This window comes from Balaenoptera musculus, chromosome 10 (genome assembly GCF_009873245.2).
Source record: "Balaenoptera musculus isolate JJ_BM4_2016_0621 chromosome 10, mBalMus1.pri.v3, whole genome shotgun sequence".
NCBI classification, from domain to species: domain Eukaryota; kingdom Metazoa; phylum Chordata; class Mammalia; order Artiodactyla; family Balaenopteridae; genus Balaenoptera; species Balaenoptera musculus.
This window is the reverse complement of record NC_045794.1, coordinates 99341707-99362541: the sequence shown is the minus strand read 5'-3', so window position 1 is coordinate 99362541 and position 20835 is coordinate 99341707. Positions and strand designations below refer to the sequence as shown.

The 20835-nt window shown below is 53.9% G+C and overlaps 1 protein-coding gene across 1 annotated transcript in view; it reads right to left on the bottom strand.

Annotated features, from left to right (window-relative positions):
* PARVB (parvin beta) overlaps positions 1–20835 on the bottom strand; it is a 114662-nt gene that overhangs the window by 54265 nt on the left and 39562 nt on the right. Inside the window, exon 2 of the mRNA XM_036866436.1 lies at positions 3283–3372. Coding sequence (XP_036722331.1) covers positions 3283–3372 — 90 coding nt within the window. The remainder of the gene's footprint in view (positions 1–3282; positions 3373–20835) is intronic.

The following is a 20835-nucleotide window of genomic DNA, read 5'->3' as shown; positions in this document are numbered from 1 at the left end:
AGTCACACGGCCCAGGCAGAACTGCCTCCCAGGAGGCAATGGAGTATCCACCGCATCTTTCAGGAGGGAGGGGGGCGCACACAGGCCTGAATCGGAGCTGTGGAAGAGCCACTATTAATAAACCCGGGGAAGACCTGTCGTTCACCGAGAAAGCTCGCCACTGCATAAGGTGATACGGACAAAAATATTAGAAAGAGCAGGGGAATAAAAGGATGTTTCTCAGCAAAGTGTGTTTATCCATCTTCTGTTTCTGTTTATCTGTTTGTTTTTCCCTCCGTGTCTGGCCTTGATCCATGGACCACGGGCACCAGTGAGCTTGTACAGAGGGAGTGACGCAGTGGTAATAAGTGGACAGCAGAGGGGAAAGACCCACAGACACCAGACACGTCACAGAACAAAACTGAGCAGGGGTGTTAAATGGACAGAAAAGAAGCACAACCTCTGGCCCCTAGGACGGGCAGGCAGAGATGACCAGGGTCCCGGGGCCCACACAGGCTCCCACGGCTGGGACCCTGTCCACGTTGGTGGGAATGAAATGGCTTTGAGTGACAGAGGCTTCACAACAGCAAAAATTCTTTTTTTTTAAAGTTTATTTGTTGTGATTGTTTATGAGATATTTCTATATTTTTTTTTAATTTATTTTATTTATTTTTGGCTGTGTTGGGTCTTCATTGCTGTGCGCGGGCTTTCTCTAGTTGCGGTGAGCGGGGGCTACTCTTCACTGCGGTGCTTGGGCTTCTCATCGCGGTGGCTTCTCTTGTTGCAGAGCATGGGCTCTAGGCGCACAGGCTTCAGTAGTTATAGCGTGTGGGCTCAGTAGTTGTGGCTCGTGGACTCAGTAGTGGTGGCTCACGGGCTCTAGAGCACAGGCCCAGTAGTTGTGGCGCACGGGCTTAGTTGCTCCGCGGCATATGGGATCTTCCCAGACCAGGGATCAAACCCGTGTCCCCTGAATTGGCAGGTGGATTCTTAACCACTGCGCCACCAGGGAAGCCCAACAGCAAAATTTAAAACCTGACAAAGTGGAAAAGCTATTTTTGGAGCCGCGCCGACCTGGTGCTTGAGAGAGACGCTGCAGGTAGCCTGCAGGGGACCACGCTGGAGTTCCTGGTGATGTCCCTGCTAAGGCCCTCTGCAACCTCCTTCCCAGCTCCCCCCAGCACCCCTGACCGGCCCGTCAGCAAGCCTCTCACGACCGCTGGCCACAGGGCCTTGGACGTGCTGTTCCCTGTCCAACACCCTCTCCTCCCACTTCACATCCCCTTCACCCGTCACTCGCAGCTCCAGGTGCTGACCAGGGTGGTTCTTATCAAGGTCACAGGAGCTTCAGGGGCCAGCAGAACCTTACAGAGCAAACGGAAGAATGCCAACTCCCAGCCCAAGAGCAGCTATTTAGAAAAATGGTAAGGCAGGCGGGTTAGGGTCCAGGGAAAAGCAGGTTCAAGGCATATTGACAAAACAACAGCCTGCCACACGTTTACAGTAAATCTATTTTCTAGCACTCCTGTTGGTCTAAAGCAGGGTTCTCAGCCAGAAGCAATCAAGTCCCCCAAACCCCCATCCCAGGGGACTCACAGCAATGTCCGGAGACGTTTCTGGTTGTCCCAACCGGGGGGGCGGGGAGGGGAGGGGGAGTATGCCAGGGGAGCCTAGTGGGTAGAGACCAGGGATGCTGATCAACACCTTGACCCCGCTATAAAGAATTATCCGGGGCTTCCCTGGTGGCGCAGTGGTTGAGAATCTGCCTGCCAATGCAGGGGACACGGGTTCGAGCCCTGGTCTGGGAAGATCCCACATGCCGCAGAGCAACTAGGCCCATGAGCCACAACTACTGAGCCTGCGCGTCTGGAGCCTGTGCTCCGCAACAGGAGAGGCCGCGATAATGGGAGGCCCACGCACCGCGATGAAGAGTGGCCCCCACTTGCCACAACTGGAGAAAGCCCTCGCACAGAAACGAAGACCCAACACAGCCATAAATAAATTAATTAATTAAAAAAAAAAAAAAAGAATTATCCGGTGCCAAATGCCCATAGCACGGGGTGGGTGTGGGAGAAACCCTGTTCTGAATCAGGGTAATTTCCAGACAGTGTTCATCCCCAGTTTCTCCTGGGAGAGGGTCATTTTCCTGGGCAGCAGCTGCGGCCAGACTGAAGACAAAACACAACAGCGTCAGTGAAGGGTCACGCTCTTCCTAGAGCAGAGGGGAAGCCGCAGGGGACCCCGGCGGCACCTCCGAGCCCGTCCAGCGCTTGGCTGCAGGTCGGCCGCCTGGACGTGCGTTTGCATTTCTTCCCCATCAGCTCTTGCTGGCCTGGCCTTGTCGTGGGAACCACAACAGAGGCATCAACCGGGACTTCCCTTTGAACCAGGCAGGGTTTGGAAAGAAGCGGAATGTTCCGAGACTGCCTTCCAGATCCATCGGATCCCAAAACACGTTTTAAGGCAAGTGTGTCCAGGCCGTCACCTCATCAGTGCCGGCTGGGGTGTGGTCCTGAGGAGGTGAGTGCAGGGCCGGTACCGCTTGGCAGGTCCCACCTAGCAGGCCCCTGGCGTGGAGGCCACTCCGGCTTGTGCAGAGATGGGGGGTATGTTAATCGTGTTTCTTGTTTTCTGTATTTTCTAATGTTTTGACATCTTGGGGCCTTGGGGACCCAGAGGGACTCCCCTCTCAGAGCTAGCTGATTCCCAAAACAGCAAACGTGTCCCCTGTGAGTGCCTTCCACGTGCAAACAACCAACGCAGAGCCCACACGCCCCAGACACCTCTCTAACTGAACTCACACAGGGCTCTTACACGCCCAGACAACAGCCCCTGCCCTAATCACCTGGGACCAGGTACAGACAACTCGGGGCAGCCCCTGTGTCCCAGAGGCCCCTGAAATTACCCAGACCAGCCGATCCAAACCTGCTTATTAACCCTGCCTCACTCACTCCTTCCTGTGAAAACCACAATGAAGGCTTCTGCCCGTGCTTTCCCGTCACTCCTTCTGCCTCCTGCCCGACCCTGCTGCCCTCCCCGTCACCTTGGGAACCGTGAGTTAGGCCTCATCCTACTTAAATCACAATAAAACTGACATCTGCAATCATAAAGGCAGTAACCTACAAGGGAAGGCTTGCTTTTTTCCTACAGACTTTTTTAAACATGACCTTGAGCTGAGAGCCCCATGTGACGTCAGAGTCTGATCAAAAGGCCACGAATGCTCCTCTTCAGCCCCTCCCAGACCAACCGCAAGCTGGGAAGCTCAACTCGCCCACGACAAGGAGCTGGAGAAACCGATAATACCGAGCAGGGTGTCTTCAGGGTGGATCTCCACCGAGGCAGGGGACATCGGCAAGTTGATGGCATTTTTCCCTTCTTCCTGCAGGTCACTCACTGTCAGGCAGAAAGAGAAAGGAAAAAGCCAGTTAGTATAAATGGAATATCGTGGCCTCACATGTTGGCAGTGGAAACAGAGAGAAATCAACTCCGGTTTTTTAAGCATTTAACAAACATTCCTAAATGGCTGGGTGCCCAGAAAGAGTCCAAGGAAAAATGCTCCGAACCAAGAATACATTCTGCAAGTCTTCACCCACGCTAGAGAGTTCCCGATTCTCACCAAGCCCGGCCAGGCTGTTTTCACCGCTCTTTGCAATACATGACTATGTCATGGAAGCTTCTGGATGCTTCCAGATCCACCCAAGGCTGCTGAGATGGACGAAGCTTGGATCACAGCTACAGGGCCTGAAACGGGCGGGCTCCCCTCCCCCTCCCGGACAGCAGTGTCCTCGGCCGTGGACTCCGGGTGTGAAGACCCTCCCGGCTCACAACAGGTGAGGCAGTGCTGTCGTCCGTGGCCACGTTCACGGGACAGAATCCGGCTGGTCTGATGCCAGGTAATGCCCAGGGTCGGGAGCAGTGAAACGCACAGCAGAATCTAACAAACCGAATCCGGAGACTTGGAGTTGGGAGCGCAGGACCGTGTCTAGAGGGCAGACGGGGTGCCGGGGGCTGGGGAGGAGGGCGCCCTGAACAGTCGCAGGGACCGCAGGGCCGGCTACGCGATGAGAGGGGCGGCCTGGATGCCACGGTGCAGAAAGGATCCCTCGCCCCCCGCACTAGACACCTTCCAGGAAAGCATCTCGACTTACACTGGCCAGGGGGCCATCCCGGGACACTGGGGGCTAACAGCGCATTTCTTCCACCGGCCATAACTGCATCGGACTCCAGGCTCCAGCCCCCATCCAGTGGGTGCAGGGGGCACTGGGCGCCTTTCCAGCCCTGGCTGAGAACTGCTGGGTGACAGTCCCCGACCACACGCCACAAAACCAGCCTCTTCCTCTGTGAGCTCCAGTGACAAGTGCCCAGCCTTCCTTCTCTTTTTTTCTTTTTTTTTTTTTAAATCCTAATTGAATTACAACGTTGTGTTAGTTTCAAGGCCTTCTCTGTAATGAAACGTCCTCAGAGGTGGAAACCTACTCCCTCTTTCAATACTGCAGTCACCTCGAACCTTGAATATCTCCAATTCCGGGACCTGAGGGTACAGGGGACAGAGTAGCAAGGGGACAGGATGTGATGGCTTTGGGACAGGCAGGCCAGGGTGACCCAACCCCAGGCACGTCTGGCAACCTCTCTGCCTGTTTTCTCAAAACGTCGGGTCCCCTGGAAGGACTTAATGAAACGATGAACATCAGGTTCTGAGGCCGGAGCTGGGCACACGGTGGGCTCCCTGGACTCAGCCATAGACCCAGCTTTGGGGACAAGCCACCCTCTGTCCCTCACAAGGAACACGACAGTGGGGCCCAGGACGTTGGGTTCTAACATCAGGAAGGCCCTGATACAGGACTGTGAAAATATGGGCTCTCTTGCACACCCACGTCCTACAGCAGCAATGACTTACACGATTCACAGACAAAAGGTGGAAACGGCCCAAGCGTCCACTGATGGATGAACGGATAAACTAATATGGTCCATACCCACAATGGAATGTTATTCACCCATAAAACGGAAGGGAATTCTGACACCTACTACCACGTGGATGAATCCTGAGGACAGTACACGAAGTGAAATAAGCCAGATACAAAACGGCAAACCCTGTATGACTCCACTTACAGGAGGTCCCTACAGTCAAATTCACAGCGACAGAAAGTAGAGTGGTGGGTGCCAGGGGCTGAAAATAGGGGGAAATGATGGGGAGTCAGTGTTTAATGGGGACAGAGCTTCAGTTTGGGAAGATGAAAAAGTTCTGGAGATGGAGGGTGGCGATGGCCACACAGCAACGTGAATGAACTGAATCCCACGGAACAGTACACTTAAAAAGGGTTAAAATGGTACATTTTATGTTATGTATATTTTACCACAATTTAAAAGAAGAGGGAAGAAAAAATGGACCCCTCCCAACAATACTCCAGTCCGGAGGCCAGCCCTGCACCTGGAGACAGGCACAGTCTCCCTGCCGCCCCGCATCCCAGGAGCAGACCCCACGCACAGCCATCTTTTGATCCCCAAATCCTTAGCTTAACTCTGTGCAAGAAGCAGACACGTGTTAAACACCTTCACGAGCAAATGACTCGGAGACGCACCCCGCCCGGCCCCGCTCCCCATTCCAAAGATCCCCTCCGGTCACTCAGTCCCGCTGAGAAAACAGACCAAATTTCAGCAATTATTTTTACTACATAACAAGTTACAAAGAGTCTTCTAACCAGCAAAGGGCTTTCCAAGGCAGAAAAGGGAAGGAGGAAAAGGGGGTTTTTCACAAAAGTTCTCGCATATTCAAGAGGCACGTACGTGAACTGTGCAAGGGGGTGGATGCGGCAGCCGTGGGCTCCTCACTCTGGTTTCCTGGGCCAGCGTCACAGAAGGAGGACAGAAAGGCCAGGGAGGTCCCTTCCGGTCAAGGCCGTCTGCCATGGTTACGTTCACGGCCGAGGAAGAACAAAAGACCCTGGCTTCACATGGGTGGAGGGTCGCACAGGTGGGCTTCGGGGCACAGGTGAGCCACGCAGGTGCGTCCTTACTGTGAGCCCGTAGCGCCTCCCAGGAGCCCCAGAGCTGCCACGCGGGTCATCCGCTGGCCTGGACACGGGCCGTGGGCCAGAACAACTGGTGGTAGATGGGGGTGCGGGGTGCAGAGATGAAGACATGCTTCCAGGAGCCCTGCTGCCTGGCCTCAAAAACAGGGAGCATGGAGGAGAACAGGAACGACATTTTCAAAGCAGAGAAACTGGGTCACATGAAAACAGAGAAATTTCCACACCGCCCTTGCAAGATCAAAGATAACACTAAACAGGGCCTAGGATCTCTCGGCTTTAATAGATGAGAAATGCTCTCACAGACCCACCCAGACGGCACATTCCACAGGCCTGTTAAGCATAAAGCCCGGAGGAAAACAAGGAGGGTCTGTGGCCACGAGCCCAGGGTTCGGATCTCTCTGTGCCACGTGCTGGCATGAGGACTCCAGCAAGTCCCTGCGCCTTGCTCAGCGTCAGTTTCACCGTCTGGAACGCGGGGGTGGCAGCGGTACCTACTTCACAGGGGCTTCTGAAGAATAAGTGAAGTTCACCCCAGGGAAAACCAGGGAAGGCTTCCTAGAGGAAGCAGTAATTGAACTTGGCCTTGAAAGAAGGCAAGAATCCCGGAAAAAGGGACTTTGGGACTCCATGCAAAGCCTGTGGGTGACTGATCACAGCTGGGATTCCGGAAGCCCTCTGTGGCGGCCACGTCCACGCTGAACCACAGCGGGGTTCAGTGAGGCCTCTTCGGAGCTCTGCTATTGTTCACGGCCTGGGTTCCCTGAGGGACACGGCCCCTTCACTGAGGAGCCTTCAGCTGAAATCTGATTATGGTCTTCTGAGGGTCAGTCCAGGGTCTGGAAGGAGGGGCTCCGCTTGGACCACAGCTTCTCCCCGAGGACCGCACTCTGCCAGGTCAGTGGCTTTTCCCTAATCCCAGGAATGTCTTGGTTTTGAAAGTACTCGTCCATTTGCCAGAAAGTCAGACACTTCAATGACTGGAAATTCTGACTATCTTGTGTCACACAGAAAGATCCAGGGGCACCTGGTGTGCACAGCGGGTGTGGGTGTTCAAAGGACCTGGGGCTCGATGTGCCGGGGCCGAGGATTCATCATGGTCCTAAGCGTCTGCCCTTGTCCACCCTAAACCCAACAGCCAACGTGTTCCCAAGGCACCCAGGTTCACCCTCCCGCGGTGACACTCTGGGCCGTGGGCCCCACGGGGACATGGGGGTGGGGAAGTGCCGGGAGGGAGAGAGGCTGGAGGAGACCCAGGGAGAGCGTGTGACAGCTCCAGTGCCCCTCTGGGGACAGCCACGCCTCGCTCAGCCCCGGGGCGCAGAGTGGGCTACGCAGACCGCGGTCGCCAGATCTCAGGAGCTTTCCAAAAATGCTGGAAATTTTGGGTTTTGTGTAGAATCCCCCAATTTATAAATGTGAGCAAGTAATTCAAATTCTGCAGGCCAGCCAGGGGCCACCGGTTTACAACCCCAGGTCGCAGTAAAAGTCTAACCCACGTCCCTGCCTGTCAGTGGGAGAGGGCCACTAGCGTTTCCTGAGCACCTACTACGTGCCCAGCACCTTCTCTGTCTTCTGTTCATCTAATCTCCTAACAAGTCTGTGAGGGAGTGGCTGGTCCCGGCTTGGTCAATGCTGGGCCAGCATCTATCAGACGTGAAGGCATCTGATATACACCAACCATGAGTCCTAGAGTCAGGACTGAACCCAGTTCAACCTGGTCTTCACTCGCTATGTTCAGCTGAGTCCTACCCACCTTCACGCCTCAGCTTGCTGGCCGCCTCTTCCAGGAAGCCATCCTGGGTGCTCCCCTCCCATCCCAGGCTCCCCTCTGCCCAGCTCACATCATGCAGTCAGCCCTGTAACTACCTCTTTCCTGGACTGCCTGCCCACACCAGTGCTAACTCAGCTCCTGCACATAGTAGGTCTTTATATCTGAGGGGCAGCACGATGAAGGGCTTAGAAACTGGGAGCCAGTCTGCTGGTTTCAGATCCCAGCTCAGCCACTGACAAGCTGGGTGATACTGGGCAAGCTACGTATTTGCTCTGTGCCTCAGCTTCCATCTGTGAAATGGGGCCTGATACATCCCAAACACACAGAACAATGTCTGGCGTGCGGTACTCGCTCAGTAAGCGTCAGCTTCCAGCTTCTGCCGAACAGAAGGAGACGCACGTGTTTCCAAAGCCCGTTCTCTTTCCATCACTCCACCCAGAGACCGGGCAAGGTTTGAAAAACACACCACCTCTCCTGATTGGAATGACAAGCGCATAAAAAGGAGGAAAGAGAATCAAAATCTAAAACCTCAAACGTCTCACAAACAGCCTGCCACTTATACCCCAGGCCGAGGGCAAAGGTTCCATCCTTGATTTTTTTTTTTTAAATCTTTTTCTTTGTATGGGTTTCGCTTATTTATTTATTTATGCCCAGGCTCTTTCCCCCTCAAAAAAAGGCTTTTAGACAGTTTTTTTTTTTTTTTTTTACATTATTAGGAAAACACAACTCTGAAAGCAGGCTGCTTTAAAAGAGCAAGGCTACCCGCAAGGGAAAGCACAGATCGGAAAACAGAGAGGCTTCTCTCTCCATGAGGGGTGCCAGGGCAGGAGGGGGGAATCACCACGCACCCCCTGCAAAGATGGGGTGCGGAAAGCTCCCTGGGGCTCACCTGCGGGGGGTTCGGCGAGGATAAAAAGACCCCATGCTGGGTGAGACACGGCCCTTGGAGGCTGAAGCAGTGACAACTCCAGAGAAAACCCCAACAAAGACAGCCGCGCTGCCCCTGCCCGGCTCCACAGCTAAAAGAAGAACTTGGCAATGGCAGGAAAGCTGCCTCAGTTTTGGACACTTAACCAGCCCTTTTCAAGACGTACCCACTTCCAGCTACAACTGATCCTACTCAAAGAAATGGAGTGGTCCTCAGAGCTGCCAGGAAAAACAAAGGAGGATAAAGGAAGGAGTGTCCCCACGTGAGTTCACGGCCCCCAGACCCCTGCCCCCTACCACCACCCCGCCCCGGGCTGGGGAGGGCGAGTTGGGAATCAACTCCATGTGTGCAAGAAGGACCTGACAAAATCTCTGCTAAATGAGGCTTTCCAGGCTTCCCCGGGGAGGGAGAGCTTTCTATGACTCTCCACCACCCATCTGCGCTCAGAGGGATCGCATCTTTGCAGAAGTCACAATTTATCAGAATAACTAAATTCATCAGCCACGAAGGTCTTCTCAACAGAGCAGTTCTTCTAAAAATAAACCAAATTGTACTTCATGTAAAGATCTCACAGCTCAGTAGAGTGAAAATAGGGCCCAAATAAGATCTCAACAAGAATGATGATATACACAGACCGGACAGCGGGGGTGGGGGGGGGGTGATGCTGTAGGACAACCCTTCCTCACATCCAAAGACAAGGTGATCAAACGACCTACCAATCACAATTCAAACGCATCATCCTTGTAAAGGCCTTGAGATGCGAGGCCCGGCCCTTCCCAGGAGGTCAAGACTCCAGGCTCCATCTCCCAGATTCCTGGGATTGCAGTGGATAGATGACCGCATCCTGCCCGGGGTAAAAGGCAGGGAGGGCTAACCGCCCCAGAGACAGCAGCTGCCCTTCCTGACCGGGATGTGGGGAAAGAGTGAAATTACTTTCAGTGAACCATGTAGCAAAACATACACGAAAGAGCCTCTTAACCTTTAAAGTGGCAGATCTGGTATGTTTTTACTGAGGGAGAGATTCTGGCCTTGCCATGGGGATGCCAGCCCATAGTAATGAGCTCGCTATATTTATGTACGTTTAACTCGCTGTAATTTCTCGGCGGAAGATGAGATTCTGAACTGCTCTGACAAGACCATGGGCATAAGAAAACACCACGGCTGTGAGGATCCCTCAGCCTGAACATTTGATTTATGGTGTTTGCTCTGCTGGGCCACGAGATTCCATGCCATTTCTTGAGATGAAATAAGTTGAGAGGCTAAAATAAATATGTGAGCATTTCAATAAGGCAAAACGCAAAGGAGGTCAACAGGCGTTAACTGACCCCACATCATGAGCTGACAGCTAAAGCTCTGTCCTGTTCAGGCAGCAGCAAGCCTCGGGTTTTACAGGATGCCGATCTAATGAACACTGATAAAGGCCAACAGAGCCGGCCCTGGTGCTGGGGGAGTCTGGCACAGGGTCCAGACATATGGAAGGAGGTGTCCTGACCACTTCCACCCAACAGCCTGGCCGGGCCCCTGGCACAGAGAAGGCTCTTGAGGAACAAACGTACAATTAATTAAGTGCAATACATGTGATGGTGTTGACTTTTTTTTTTTTGGCTGTGCCACACGGCATACGGCATCTTAGTTCCCCAACCAGGGATTGAACCCATGCCCCCTACGGTGGAAGCGCAGAGTCTTAACCACTGGACCACCAGGGAAGTCCCGGTGTTGACTTTTAAAAAGCAGGTTTCAAATAATACAGCAGGATATTTATGTAAAATACAGAATCAGAAAACTCAAAACTGGGAATTCCGTGACAGTCCAGTGATTACAACTCTGAGCTTCCACTGCAGGGGACACAGGTTCGGTCCCTGGTCGGGGAACAAAGATCCTGTAATGCCTTGCGGCACAGCCAAAAAACAAACAAATAAATACTTTTTAAAAAAAATAAAACTGAGAACTATGTATTTTTATGTGTACACAACTAAATTCAAAGAAAAAGGAATGAAAGGATGTGCTCCAACATGACAAGAGTAGTATCACCTCTGGGGGGATGAGTGACGGAAGGAAAGGAGGAGATTGGGAAGGCTTTGTCATGACTGTGTTCATATGTTAGTTGTGAAAATTAAAATAAAGTTAAAAGAATAGACAACAAATAGATGCTCTACAGCAGGGACCCAAGGGAGGTGACAGCCAGTTCTACAGGGAAGGAGACCAGAGGGGGCAGCAGGTGAGGCTGCCTGTGGAGCTGAGCCTGTCCTGAGGCGCTCAGCCCCTGGGTAGGTTTCTAAAGGCAGAGACGCAGGACTCAGAGCCCAGGCCGTGAGCCATCCAGGTCTGATGGTCCCTATCTGCCTTAGGTGAAGCCTTGGCCTGGAAGCCTCAGACCCTGGGCTTCCTTGCGGGAGGATCTGCAGGGAGAGAGACCGTGTGTCTGCTGCAGAGATCCCAGAGGAAGTCACAGAGGGCCACACGGGCCACGCCCGCCCGAAGCAGTGAGTTTGCTGCGTGGAGTCACTGATCTCCCCCAGGCAATTCCATCCTCACCTCCAAGTTCAGGAAAACCGCTGCTTCTGAATGCAACAGGCATCCACACAGCGCAGAACCTAGGAACCGCCTCTCCTCTGGATCATTTTAGCCCATCCGTGCTTCTACTGAGCAGGTCAATCCGTAGCATCTGTCTCAGGTGACGCTGAGGCAGTGCAGTGCCGCCTGGGTGTGCCTGGGGAAGTTGTGTGAGGGGAGCTGAGGGCCCCGCGTCCTCGGGGAACCCAGCACGGGAGACCCGTAGGGTAGGAAAGGACCAGCTCTGGGACAGCACCCAGGAGCGACCCCGTCACCATGGGGACCTCCCTGTCATCTCCCCTCCCATCACCGGCGGGAACCAGCCTGGGAGCCTTGGCTAACCATTCACCCTCCTAAATGCTCAGCCCAGACTCCAAACGTCAAAGCACTCAGGCTCCCAGGGGCTAACGGGCGGGTTCTTACCCAGCAGGTCTGGGGAGGGTCCAAGATGCAGCATCGTTATCCAGCCCCCAGGTGACGTTACTGATGCTGGTCCACAGACCACACCTGAGTAGCAAGAACTTAGAGGACATTCCCACGCCCCTCCGCTCCTGAAACCCAAGCTGGTAAGCGACCCTGTGTTCCTTTTAGAGATCGACACAGGGGCCACGTTTCAACAACTCCCAACCTGGCCAGCACCCGCCGCGGCTCCGGTATTCAAGAAAGAAGGACTGGGGGACTTGCCTGGCGGCGCAGTGGTTAAGAATCCGCCTGCCAATGCAGGAGACACGGGTTTGAGCCCTGGTCCGGGAAGATCCCACATGCTGCGAAGCAACTAAGCCCGTGTGCCACAACTACTGAGCTTGCGTGCTGCAACTACTGAAACCCGTGTGCCTAAAGCCCGTGCTCCGCAACAAGAGAAGCCACCACAATGAGAAGCCCGTGCACCACAATGAAGAGTAGCCCCCGCTCACTGCAACTAGAGAAAGCCCGCGCAACAACAAAGACCCAACGCAGCCAAAAATAAATAAAATAAATAAATAAAAAAAAAAAAGAAAGAAAGAAAGAAAGAAGGACTGGGCGCCCGCCTCACACGCTACCGTGCTAAGCTCCCACGACAGGTGAGGTCTTCCCTAAAAGACTGAGTCACACCCGAGCCGGCCCAGCTGGTCAGGGATGGCTCCAACCCACTTGAGGCCTGCGGTACCCCAAAACTACATAATCTCTCAGCTTTCGGTGGGATCAAAGGAAAGCACAGACCATTTCCTGCCTGTGGGGAGAATCCAGAATTTCATTCTTTCTCCGTGAATCCCTGTTATCACTCTTGAGCCAAATGCAGAGCTGCCCTCTCGGCAGTAATAATAAATGAGTTCACCGGCCACCCTGGCTTCTCCCAAGACCCTCTAGTTTAAAAGGCTGGTTCCCACATCCCAGCAGAATGGGTTCAACAGCAGAAATGGCTCTGGGATGCAGGGGAGGCTTGGGCTTTTCCCGGCAGCACTGCCAGCCTCAGGGGACACAGTGACAACCTAAAGGGAAAGAGAAGCTGAGAGAGGGAACCACACATCACAGCCCCGACCACGCAAAACGACTCATGCAAAATGATAACTCGATTCTAGGACCAACATGTGCTCAAGTGCAAAGAGGAAAAAGGCAAGGACCAAGATGCTAGACCTAGGACCAGCCTCTGCAGATTTTGCATCTCGTGTCCTGTCCTTAGGGCAACCAGGGGATCTCTCACCAGGAGAGCCAGTCGGCCTCCCGCAGACTCTGCCGTGGCCTCTTCCCACCCCGAGCCAGCCTCTCCCCTTCTGCAGGTGACCAACTGGACTCTGCTGTCCCTCCACCCAGCATCCATGTGCCCTTCCTCTGGTCAAACAGGACTCAGCATCCCAGACCTCAGCCAGTGGGCACACTGCACTCTCCAGAATACAGTCAGGGATGGGCTTGGCCCAATTAGAGCCAACAGAACAAGGAGAGTTTCCTAGGAATGCAGAATGACAGGCACTCTTTCCCTCTGGCCTTGACCCAGAAAGGATGCAGGTGGAAGCTGCCCCCCATCGTCTTACCAGCACACAAACCCTGGAAATGAAGACACTGGGTCCACAGAGCTAAGAGGACAGAGTTTAGCCAAGCCAGCTGTCTGCTGGATCAAGCCTTACCTGAGGCTGGCCACCTCTGGACCTTTCTGTCAAATGAACCAATGAATGCCATTTTGTTCTTAATCCACTGAGTTGGGTTTTCTGTCATTTGCAGATTGAGTGTCGGGCTATCACTCCCTGGTATAGAGCACCCCAGAGCTCCTACCGGCTCCAGGGTAAAACCCAAACCCCTCAAAGGGGTACCTGAAGACTCCTGATGAACAAGCCCCACCTCTCATCGACCCAGATGCAGCTCCCACGCTTCTGCATCACCTTTCAATGAGGCCATTCCTTTGCCCCCACTATCCCCACCACCTGAAATGCCCTTTTCGTGATATCTAGCCAATTCCACCCGTTCCCCAAGATTCTTCATTAAAGCGTTCTCTGTAACCCCACCCCCTGGGCAGCATGAGGGCCCTTCCTCTGGGTTCCCACAGCTCCCTGCGCACGTGACAGCTACAAACCCTTATCCCCCCCACAGGAAGTGGTGGGGTGTGCCCTCCGCCCCCGCCCCCGCCGAGTGGCCAAACGCTGATCAAAACCCAGCACGTGACAAGCATCCGACAAACATTCACAGAATGAATAAATGACTGTAAATGCGTTTACGTAGGCAAAGTGGAGCCGAAGAGAGAATTTAGGTAAGAGGCACAAAGTCAGAAGTACTGGGAACAGGCCGTTCTTGCAAAACATTCCACCTCCAGCCACTCGGGTGGAAAAAGAGCATTTCCATTAAGGCTTACATTAGCCTGGCAGTGGTGGGTCACCAAGAACCCAGTTACTGCAATGGGGCCGTGCGGAGGGCGAGGTCTCGAGAGGAAGGACTCTGCTCTGCAATCAGGGACTTACCGAGACAGGCTGCCTCGCCCACTGGAGCGAGTTCCTGCCGGCCAAGGGTGGGGTGGTGGGGGGCACCAGGAAGGAAGCGGTCCCCCCCATTCCCGGACACTGGGTCTTCCGAATACCAAAGGCTGCTTAGGTCTAAGTATGGAAAAGGCTGGGGCTCAGAAGCCAACGTCAAACAGATGATTCCCTCCGAGCAGAAGCGGTCCTTTTCCTCCCCTTTGCCCTGCGTGATCAGAAAAACGTGAGAACCACAGAAAAACGAATTGTCTGTGGGAAGGAGAACAGGAAGAAAGACTTCTAGGTGATCCTTCAATGTCAGGTTTACCAAATAAACCACCCGGCGGGCAGAGACCAGGACACCGGAGGAGCCCCGGGCTTCTTGCTCAAAAAAGAATGGCTGACCCTTTAGGGACGAGTGATGATTTGGTCGGTTTTTCAGACGGAAAGCAAGTGGGTCAACTTCTTCAAGTCACCTCTCAGAATGCATCAGGTGGAAAGAATCCCTCGGGGGCCTGAGACAGGGGATGGATCTGCGGACGGCCAGGTGTCTGCTCCTGGTCTCACCCTCCTCCGATCCATCCCCCACAGTGTCTCCAGACTTCGTCCCCAGAACGCAGGCCGTGGGGTCACTCCTCTGCCCATGGGCTGTCCTGACACTCCACCACTCCCGAAACAAAACCCACACCCTTCCCCCCGCATCGCACCCCCTCCTCCAGTGCAGAGCTCAGGGCCAGGCTCGGTCACCCCTCCGGGCCTTTGCCAGCCTGTGCCCCCTCCAGGAGCTCCATGTCCAGAGCCTGAGCCTGGAGGCAAAGCCCACTGCAAACGTCCCCTCTTCCGTGGCCCTGTCCCTCCTCCAAACCCCTGGCCCAGGGTCGCGGACGGTGCAGACAGAATAGTGGAGAAGGGGAGGTTTTGGAGGACTATTACATAACATCCTGTGACCTTGGGCTTTAAGTCCTTCCGTCTTTCACCATCGCTCCTCTGCAGAGGGGTTAGAACCAGACCTGTCGTCGTGACGACTAACTAAACAAGATGGTGCATCAAGCACCAGTCACGTGGTAAATGCTGGGTCTCTCCCTTCTTGTCCCACCACCCGCACCTGCGCTGGGTAACCGGAGGCGCTTGGTGTCCCCGAGTCACCCACTTGACAAGTTTGCAGGCGCACCAGGCACATGCCAGCTGCAAGGTCAGACAGCCTCTGAGCTCCCGGGTTTACCAATCTAGCAGATGTGCGGATGTCTCACTGCTAGATTATAAACTCCCAGAAGGGGACTTCCCTGCAGAGGATGCGGGTTTGATCCCTGGTCAGGGAACTAAGATCCCACATGCCGCGGGGTAACTAAGCCCGCGCGCCACCACTACTGAGCTCGCGTGCCTCAGCTAGAGGGCCTGCGCACCACAAACTACAGAGCCCACGCTATGCAACCCACGCGCCACAACTAGAGAAAACCTGCATGCCACACTAGAGAGAAGCCCGTGCGCCGCAACAAAAGATCCCGCATGCTGCAACGAAAGATCCCGCGTGCCATAACTAAGACCCAACGCAGCCACAAATTAAATAAATAAATAAATAATATAATAAATCTTTTTAAAATAAATAAACTCCCAGAAGGCAGAGTTCAAGTCTTATCACCCCTGTGCCCCCAGAGGTGGGCCCCGCACACAGAGGAGACCCTAGAAAAGTGTGCTCACCTGAACAGAACAGAATCAAACCAGATCCCGAAAGCCTGAGTTATCTGCCAGCGTCAAGGGTGAAACACCCTCGCTAATTAACTGTTTGGGATGACAAGGGGCCACGTATCCCCACGCACCAATTCTCGAAGAATGCAGACGTTGAAACACACCCCTGCCAACTGCAAACCAGGCGTATCTAACCTCGAAGATCCTGAATATACAGGTCAGACATCACCACAAACATCTCGCCAGTCGCTGAACATTTAAAACAGACATGTGCATTACCCCACTCCTCTGACGAATAGCTGGACCACACTCGTGAGGCCAGTGTCCCCCGAACCCTCGGGTTTTCTCAGCCCCCTTAGCTCAGGTTCCTGGCAATCACGGCACCCTGGCCCCACTGGTCCTAACCTGATGGTGGATCCTTTGATGTGAGCGCTCTGTCCCCTGGGTTTGGGGATGGCCCATCTGTCACATGTCTACCAATCAATCGTGCTGGTTCTAAGTGAGTAGTTGAAAGCAATTTCAGTCACTGGTCATGAAAATCTATCATTAGTTAATGATAATGGAAAAAGAGTCTAGAAAAGGGGCATCCGCCTGCCAATGCAGGGGACGCGGGTTCGAGCCCTGGTCCGGGAAGATCCCACATGCCGTGGAGCGACTAAGCCCGTGCACCACAACTACTGAGCCTGTCTGTGCTCTAGAGCCCGCGAGCCACAACTACTGAGCCCACGTGCCACAACTACTGAAGCCCGCGTGCCTAGAGCCCGTGCTCCGCAATGAGAGAAGCCACTGCAATGAGAAGCCTGCGCACCGCAACAAAGAGTAGCCCCCGCTCGCAGCAGCTAGAGAAAGACCGCGCAGCTACGAAGACCCAACACAGCCAAAGATAAATTAATAAAATTTTTTTTAAAAAAGAGTCTAGAAGAGGCAGAAGGTGGGAGCAGAGGGGTGCTCTGCTCCCCTCTGCTCAGAATTATTAAAAAAAAAGCCACATCTCTTTTACATATAGTAGTGTGTATCTGTTAATTCCAAACTCCTAATTTATCCTCCCCCGCCCCCGCCTCTTTGGTAACCATAAGTTTGTTTTCTATGTCTGTGAATCTGTTTCTGTTTTGTAAATAAGTTCATCTGTATTATTTTTTTAGATTCCACATATAAGTGACATCATATATTTGTCTTTCTCTGCCTGACTTACTTCACTTAGTATGATAATCTCTAGGTCCATCCATGTTGCTGCCAATGGCCTGAAACCAACACAATATTGTAAATCAACTGTATTTCAATTAAAAAAAAAAAGTCACATTAATGTCTTGTGTTTGTCGGTCACGGTTCCGGCCCCTCGGAGCCAAGCTGTGTGATGTGTCCCACCCACGGGGAGATGGAAAGAAACCTCAACAGGACCAGCCCGATGAGGTTAACACCCTCACAGAGAAAAGCGCTTCATAAGAGAAAACAGAAACAGCAGTGGGGAAAATAAGCCCAGTGAAGCAAGTTGGGCTGCTTCCTGTGCCGTGAAACTCGTATTAATTAGCCTGATCGCTACTGTCTCATCGTATCCAGGCAAGCCCAAGGTGTGCTCTGCTGAGAAAATAAGAAGATTAAATCATTAAGTCATTTTAAGAAAAAGAACCGATTCTCTGTGCACCTGCGCCGAAACAAACGCTCCACCGGGAGAGAACTTGGGACCCGCAGGCGGGAAACGTCAGGAGCACGGCGCCCTCTAGCGGCCCATCTGCCCCTGCAGATGCGAGCCAGGCACGGCCTGTGAAGGTTTCATCTCAACAAGAGAATCTGCTGCAGGGCAGAGGGGTGCCTTCCAAAGGCAGGCGGCTTTGGGGGCGCTTGAAGCCACGTGCCCCTGGGGCTGGTGGCTCCACCCGGAATGGATGCGACACTCAAGGGAACGAAGTACAAGGACCTTCGGGACCCACTGGGGTTCCCGGGGATGGGCCTTTGGAGGGAGGGCCCCAAAGGAGCAGGTAGGAGCCACAGGCACGTGGAGACTCCCTCCCTGCCAGCCAGGACCAAGCCAGGTTCCCCAGCCCCCCGACCCCCAGCCCCCACTGCGCCCTGTTCCATTCCATTCCTTTCCTTCCCAGCCTTATCACGTTTGAGGCCTGCTTGCGTCTGTGCTACTGGATTCGTGTCCGTAGCTCCGTAAGGGCAGGCAAAAGGCCTGCCTCTCTCCCCAGCTCCCTGCACAGGGCGCAGCCCACAGGAAGCAGTCAGTGACACCTGGCGAGTCAATGGTGAATAAATGAATTCATGGATGAATGAATGCATGTTGCAGAACTCTAACATTCCTTTCTGGTGTTTCTTTTTGGAACTCGTAAGAGCTATTTTCTACTTCTTTGGGGGCCTCTATGGTAGGCTGAATAATGTCCCCTGTCTCCCAAAGATGTCCACGTCCTAATCCCTGGAAACTGTGACCTTACAAACAAAAGGGACTTTGCTGATGTGATCAAGTGAAGGATCTTGCGATGGGAGACGATCCTGGATTATCTGGGTGGACCCAGTGTCATCACAAAGGTCCTTACAAAAGGGATGCAGGTGGGTCAGAGTGAGAAAAAGGCAACGTGACAACACAAGCAGAGAGAGACTGGAAGATGCAGGGCTGCTGGCTTTGAAGATGGAGGAGCCTCTAGAAGCTGGAAAAGACAAGGAAAAGGATCCTCCCCCGGAGCCTCCCGAAGGAGCGTAGCCCAGCCGACACCTGGATTTTAGGACTTAGGACCTCCAGAGCTATAAGATAGTAAGTTTGTGCTGTTTTAAGCCACTACATCTGTGGTAATTTCTTACAGCAGCCGTGGGAAACTCACGCAGCTTTGAGGCAGCCCCAGCGACTCTATGTCGTTTCAAAAGGCCCAGAACATTCTTTGGCTGCACCTGCTTTACTGAGCACCTGCTCCACACAAGGCGCCAGGCTAAGCTCCGAGGGCACAACCGTTACTGAAACAGGCACGGCCTCGGTCCCAAGAGCAGCACAAAGAACGCATCCGATCAACACCGAGGATGAAAACACAACTGTCCCCACGTGTCACTCACGTGACAGTGAAGCCGAGGAGGTTGGCTGCTTAATGGCGAATCCACTAAAATGTACTAACTTAGGTGCAAAAATAGCAGGACAGCCTCACGACCGGCAAGATCTGAAGTCGCCCTCCACCAGTGGCTTCTCAGCCCAGCGGCCTCAGGCGAAGGCTGAGTCGGGGGTTGGGGGGGGTCAGACCCCCACCACGCTCCTCCTCGGCCTGGAGTAACCAGGGACGTGCTAATGGCGTGACCTCTTCAGCCACAACTGTGCTCCACAACCCCTCCCAGCCCTGGACCTCTGTGTGTCCTCTTTGTCCCGGGAACACCTGGCTTCTCCATCCTGCCAACGTCCTTCCAGGAATCACCCCACCAGGTCCTCAGGTAGCAGACTGGTCATTTTCAAACGCTTGCAGGGTCCACGAGCTCATGCGCCTGGTCATCATTCAAGTCACTGAAAACAGTAAATACCAGCCCAGACGTCAGAGTCATCGCCAGGGCTCTGGACCCGGGCAGGCCCGTCTACAGTACACCTGGCGTGGGGAGCACGTTAGCAAACCAATGGAGAAAAGGATGCTCATCGCAGAAAATCAATTGCCTTTTGCTGCGTCCAGATACCTCCCTCCCTTCTCCCACGTGTGCCCCGACACGAGAACGCTGGCCAGGGAAAGAGGCGGGACTCACTCGGTAGTGAGGATCCAGGTCTAACTACCCATCTGGGTGTGTGACCCTGAGCAAGTTCGCTTCTCCCAGGGTTGGTTTTGCCATCAGTAAAAATGGGGACACCACCTTAAGGGAGGGCTTCTCTGGAAGGAGGGGAGAGACCTCCTGCCAACCATGTTTGACAGCTTCGCCTCTGAAGGATGCAAGCAGGACTTGCAGGGCGTAGGGCCAGGACCCAGGGCCCGAGCCTGGGACTCCAATCCAGTGCTCCCACCACGCAGCTCTGCACGACGGCCCCCGACTTTCAAGGACACTGCTGTTTGTACTTATGTCACAACTAACGGCCTAACAAGGCCAGGTATCTTTTCACCACCCGTCAAACAACTGCTTCCCCAGCTGTAAAGTTTAACTACCTGTCCATATTATCTCTGACTTTTAAAGTTGTGAGCAGACCACCTTCCTATTAACGCAAAGAAGCAAGGAAGCCCTGCAGTTCCCCAAACACCTGGGCAAGTTCGTGGCCCCCAGGTATCCACCTGACGCCTCCCTTCTCATCCCCCAGGAGGACCCCCGCCAGGCCTCGCGAGCCGACTGCAACCTTCTGTGGGTTGCCCCGGCACTGTGGGAGCAGGCAGGTCTGGAAGAGCTCACCATGCGTCATAGGGTGAACTGAACTGTATCCCCCAGAAAGACATGTCGAAGTCCTAACTCCTGGTGCCTGTGAACGTGGCCCTATTCGGAAATAGGGTCTTTGCAGATGTGATCAGGTTGAGATGAGGTCATTAGAGTGGTCACACTAATGACTGGTATCCTTAAAAGAAGAGGGAGGGAAGACGGCCACGTGAAGACAGAGGCCGAGACGGCAGTGGTGTGGCCTCGAGCCAAGGAGCGCCCGGGAGCTGGAAGAGGCGGGCAGCGTTCTCCCCGGGAGCCTCCAGAGGGACCACACCCCTGCCGACACCTTGATTTTGGACTTCCGGCCTCCAGACTGTGAGAATACATTTCTGGGACGTCCCTGGCCGTCCAGAGGTTAAGACTCCACGCTTCCATTGCCGAGGACCCGGGTTCAATCCCTGGTCGGGGAACTAAGATCCCACAAGCCGCGTGGTGCAGCAAAACGAACGAACGAACAAACGGTACGAGAGAATACATCTCTGCGGTGGAAGCCACCCCATCTCTGCGCTTTGTTCCAGCGGCCCCAGGACACTAAGACCCCAGGCTGCTCCAGGAGGGCACCTGGCTGCACAGAACAGTGGCATTCAGCACGGCGTCGTATCACAA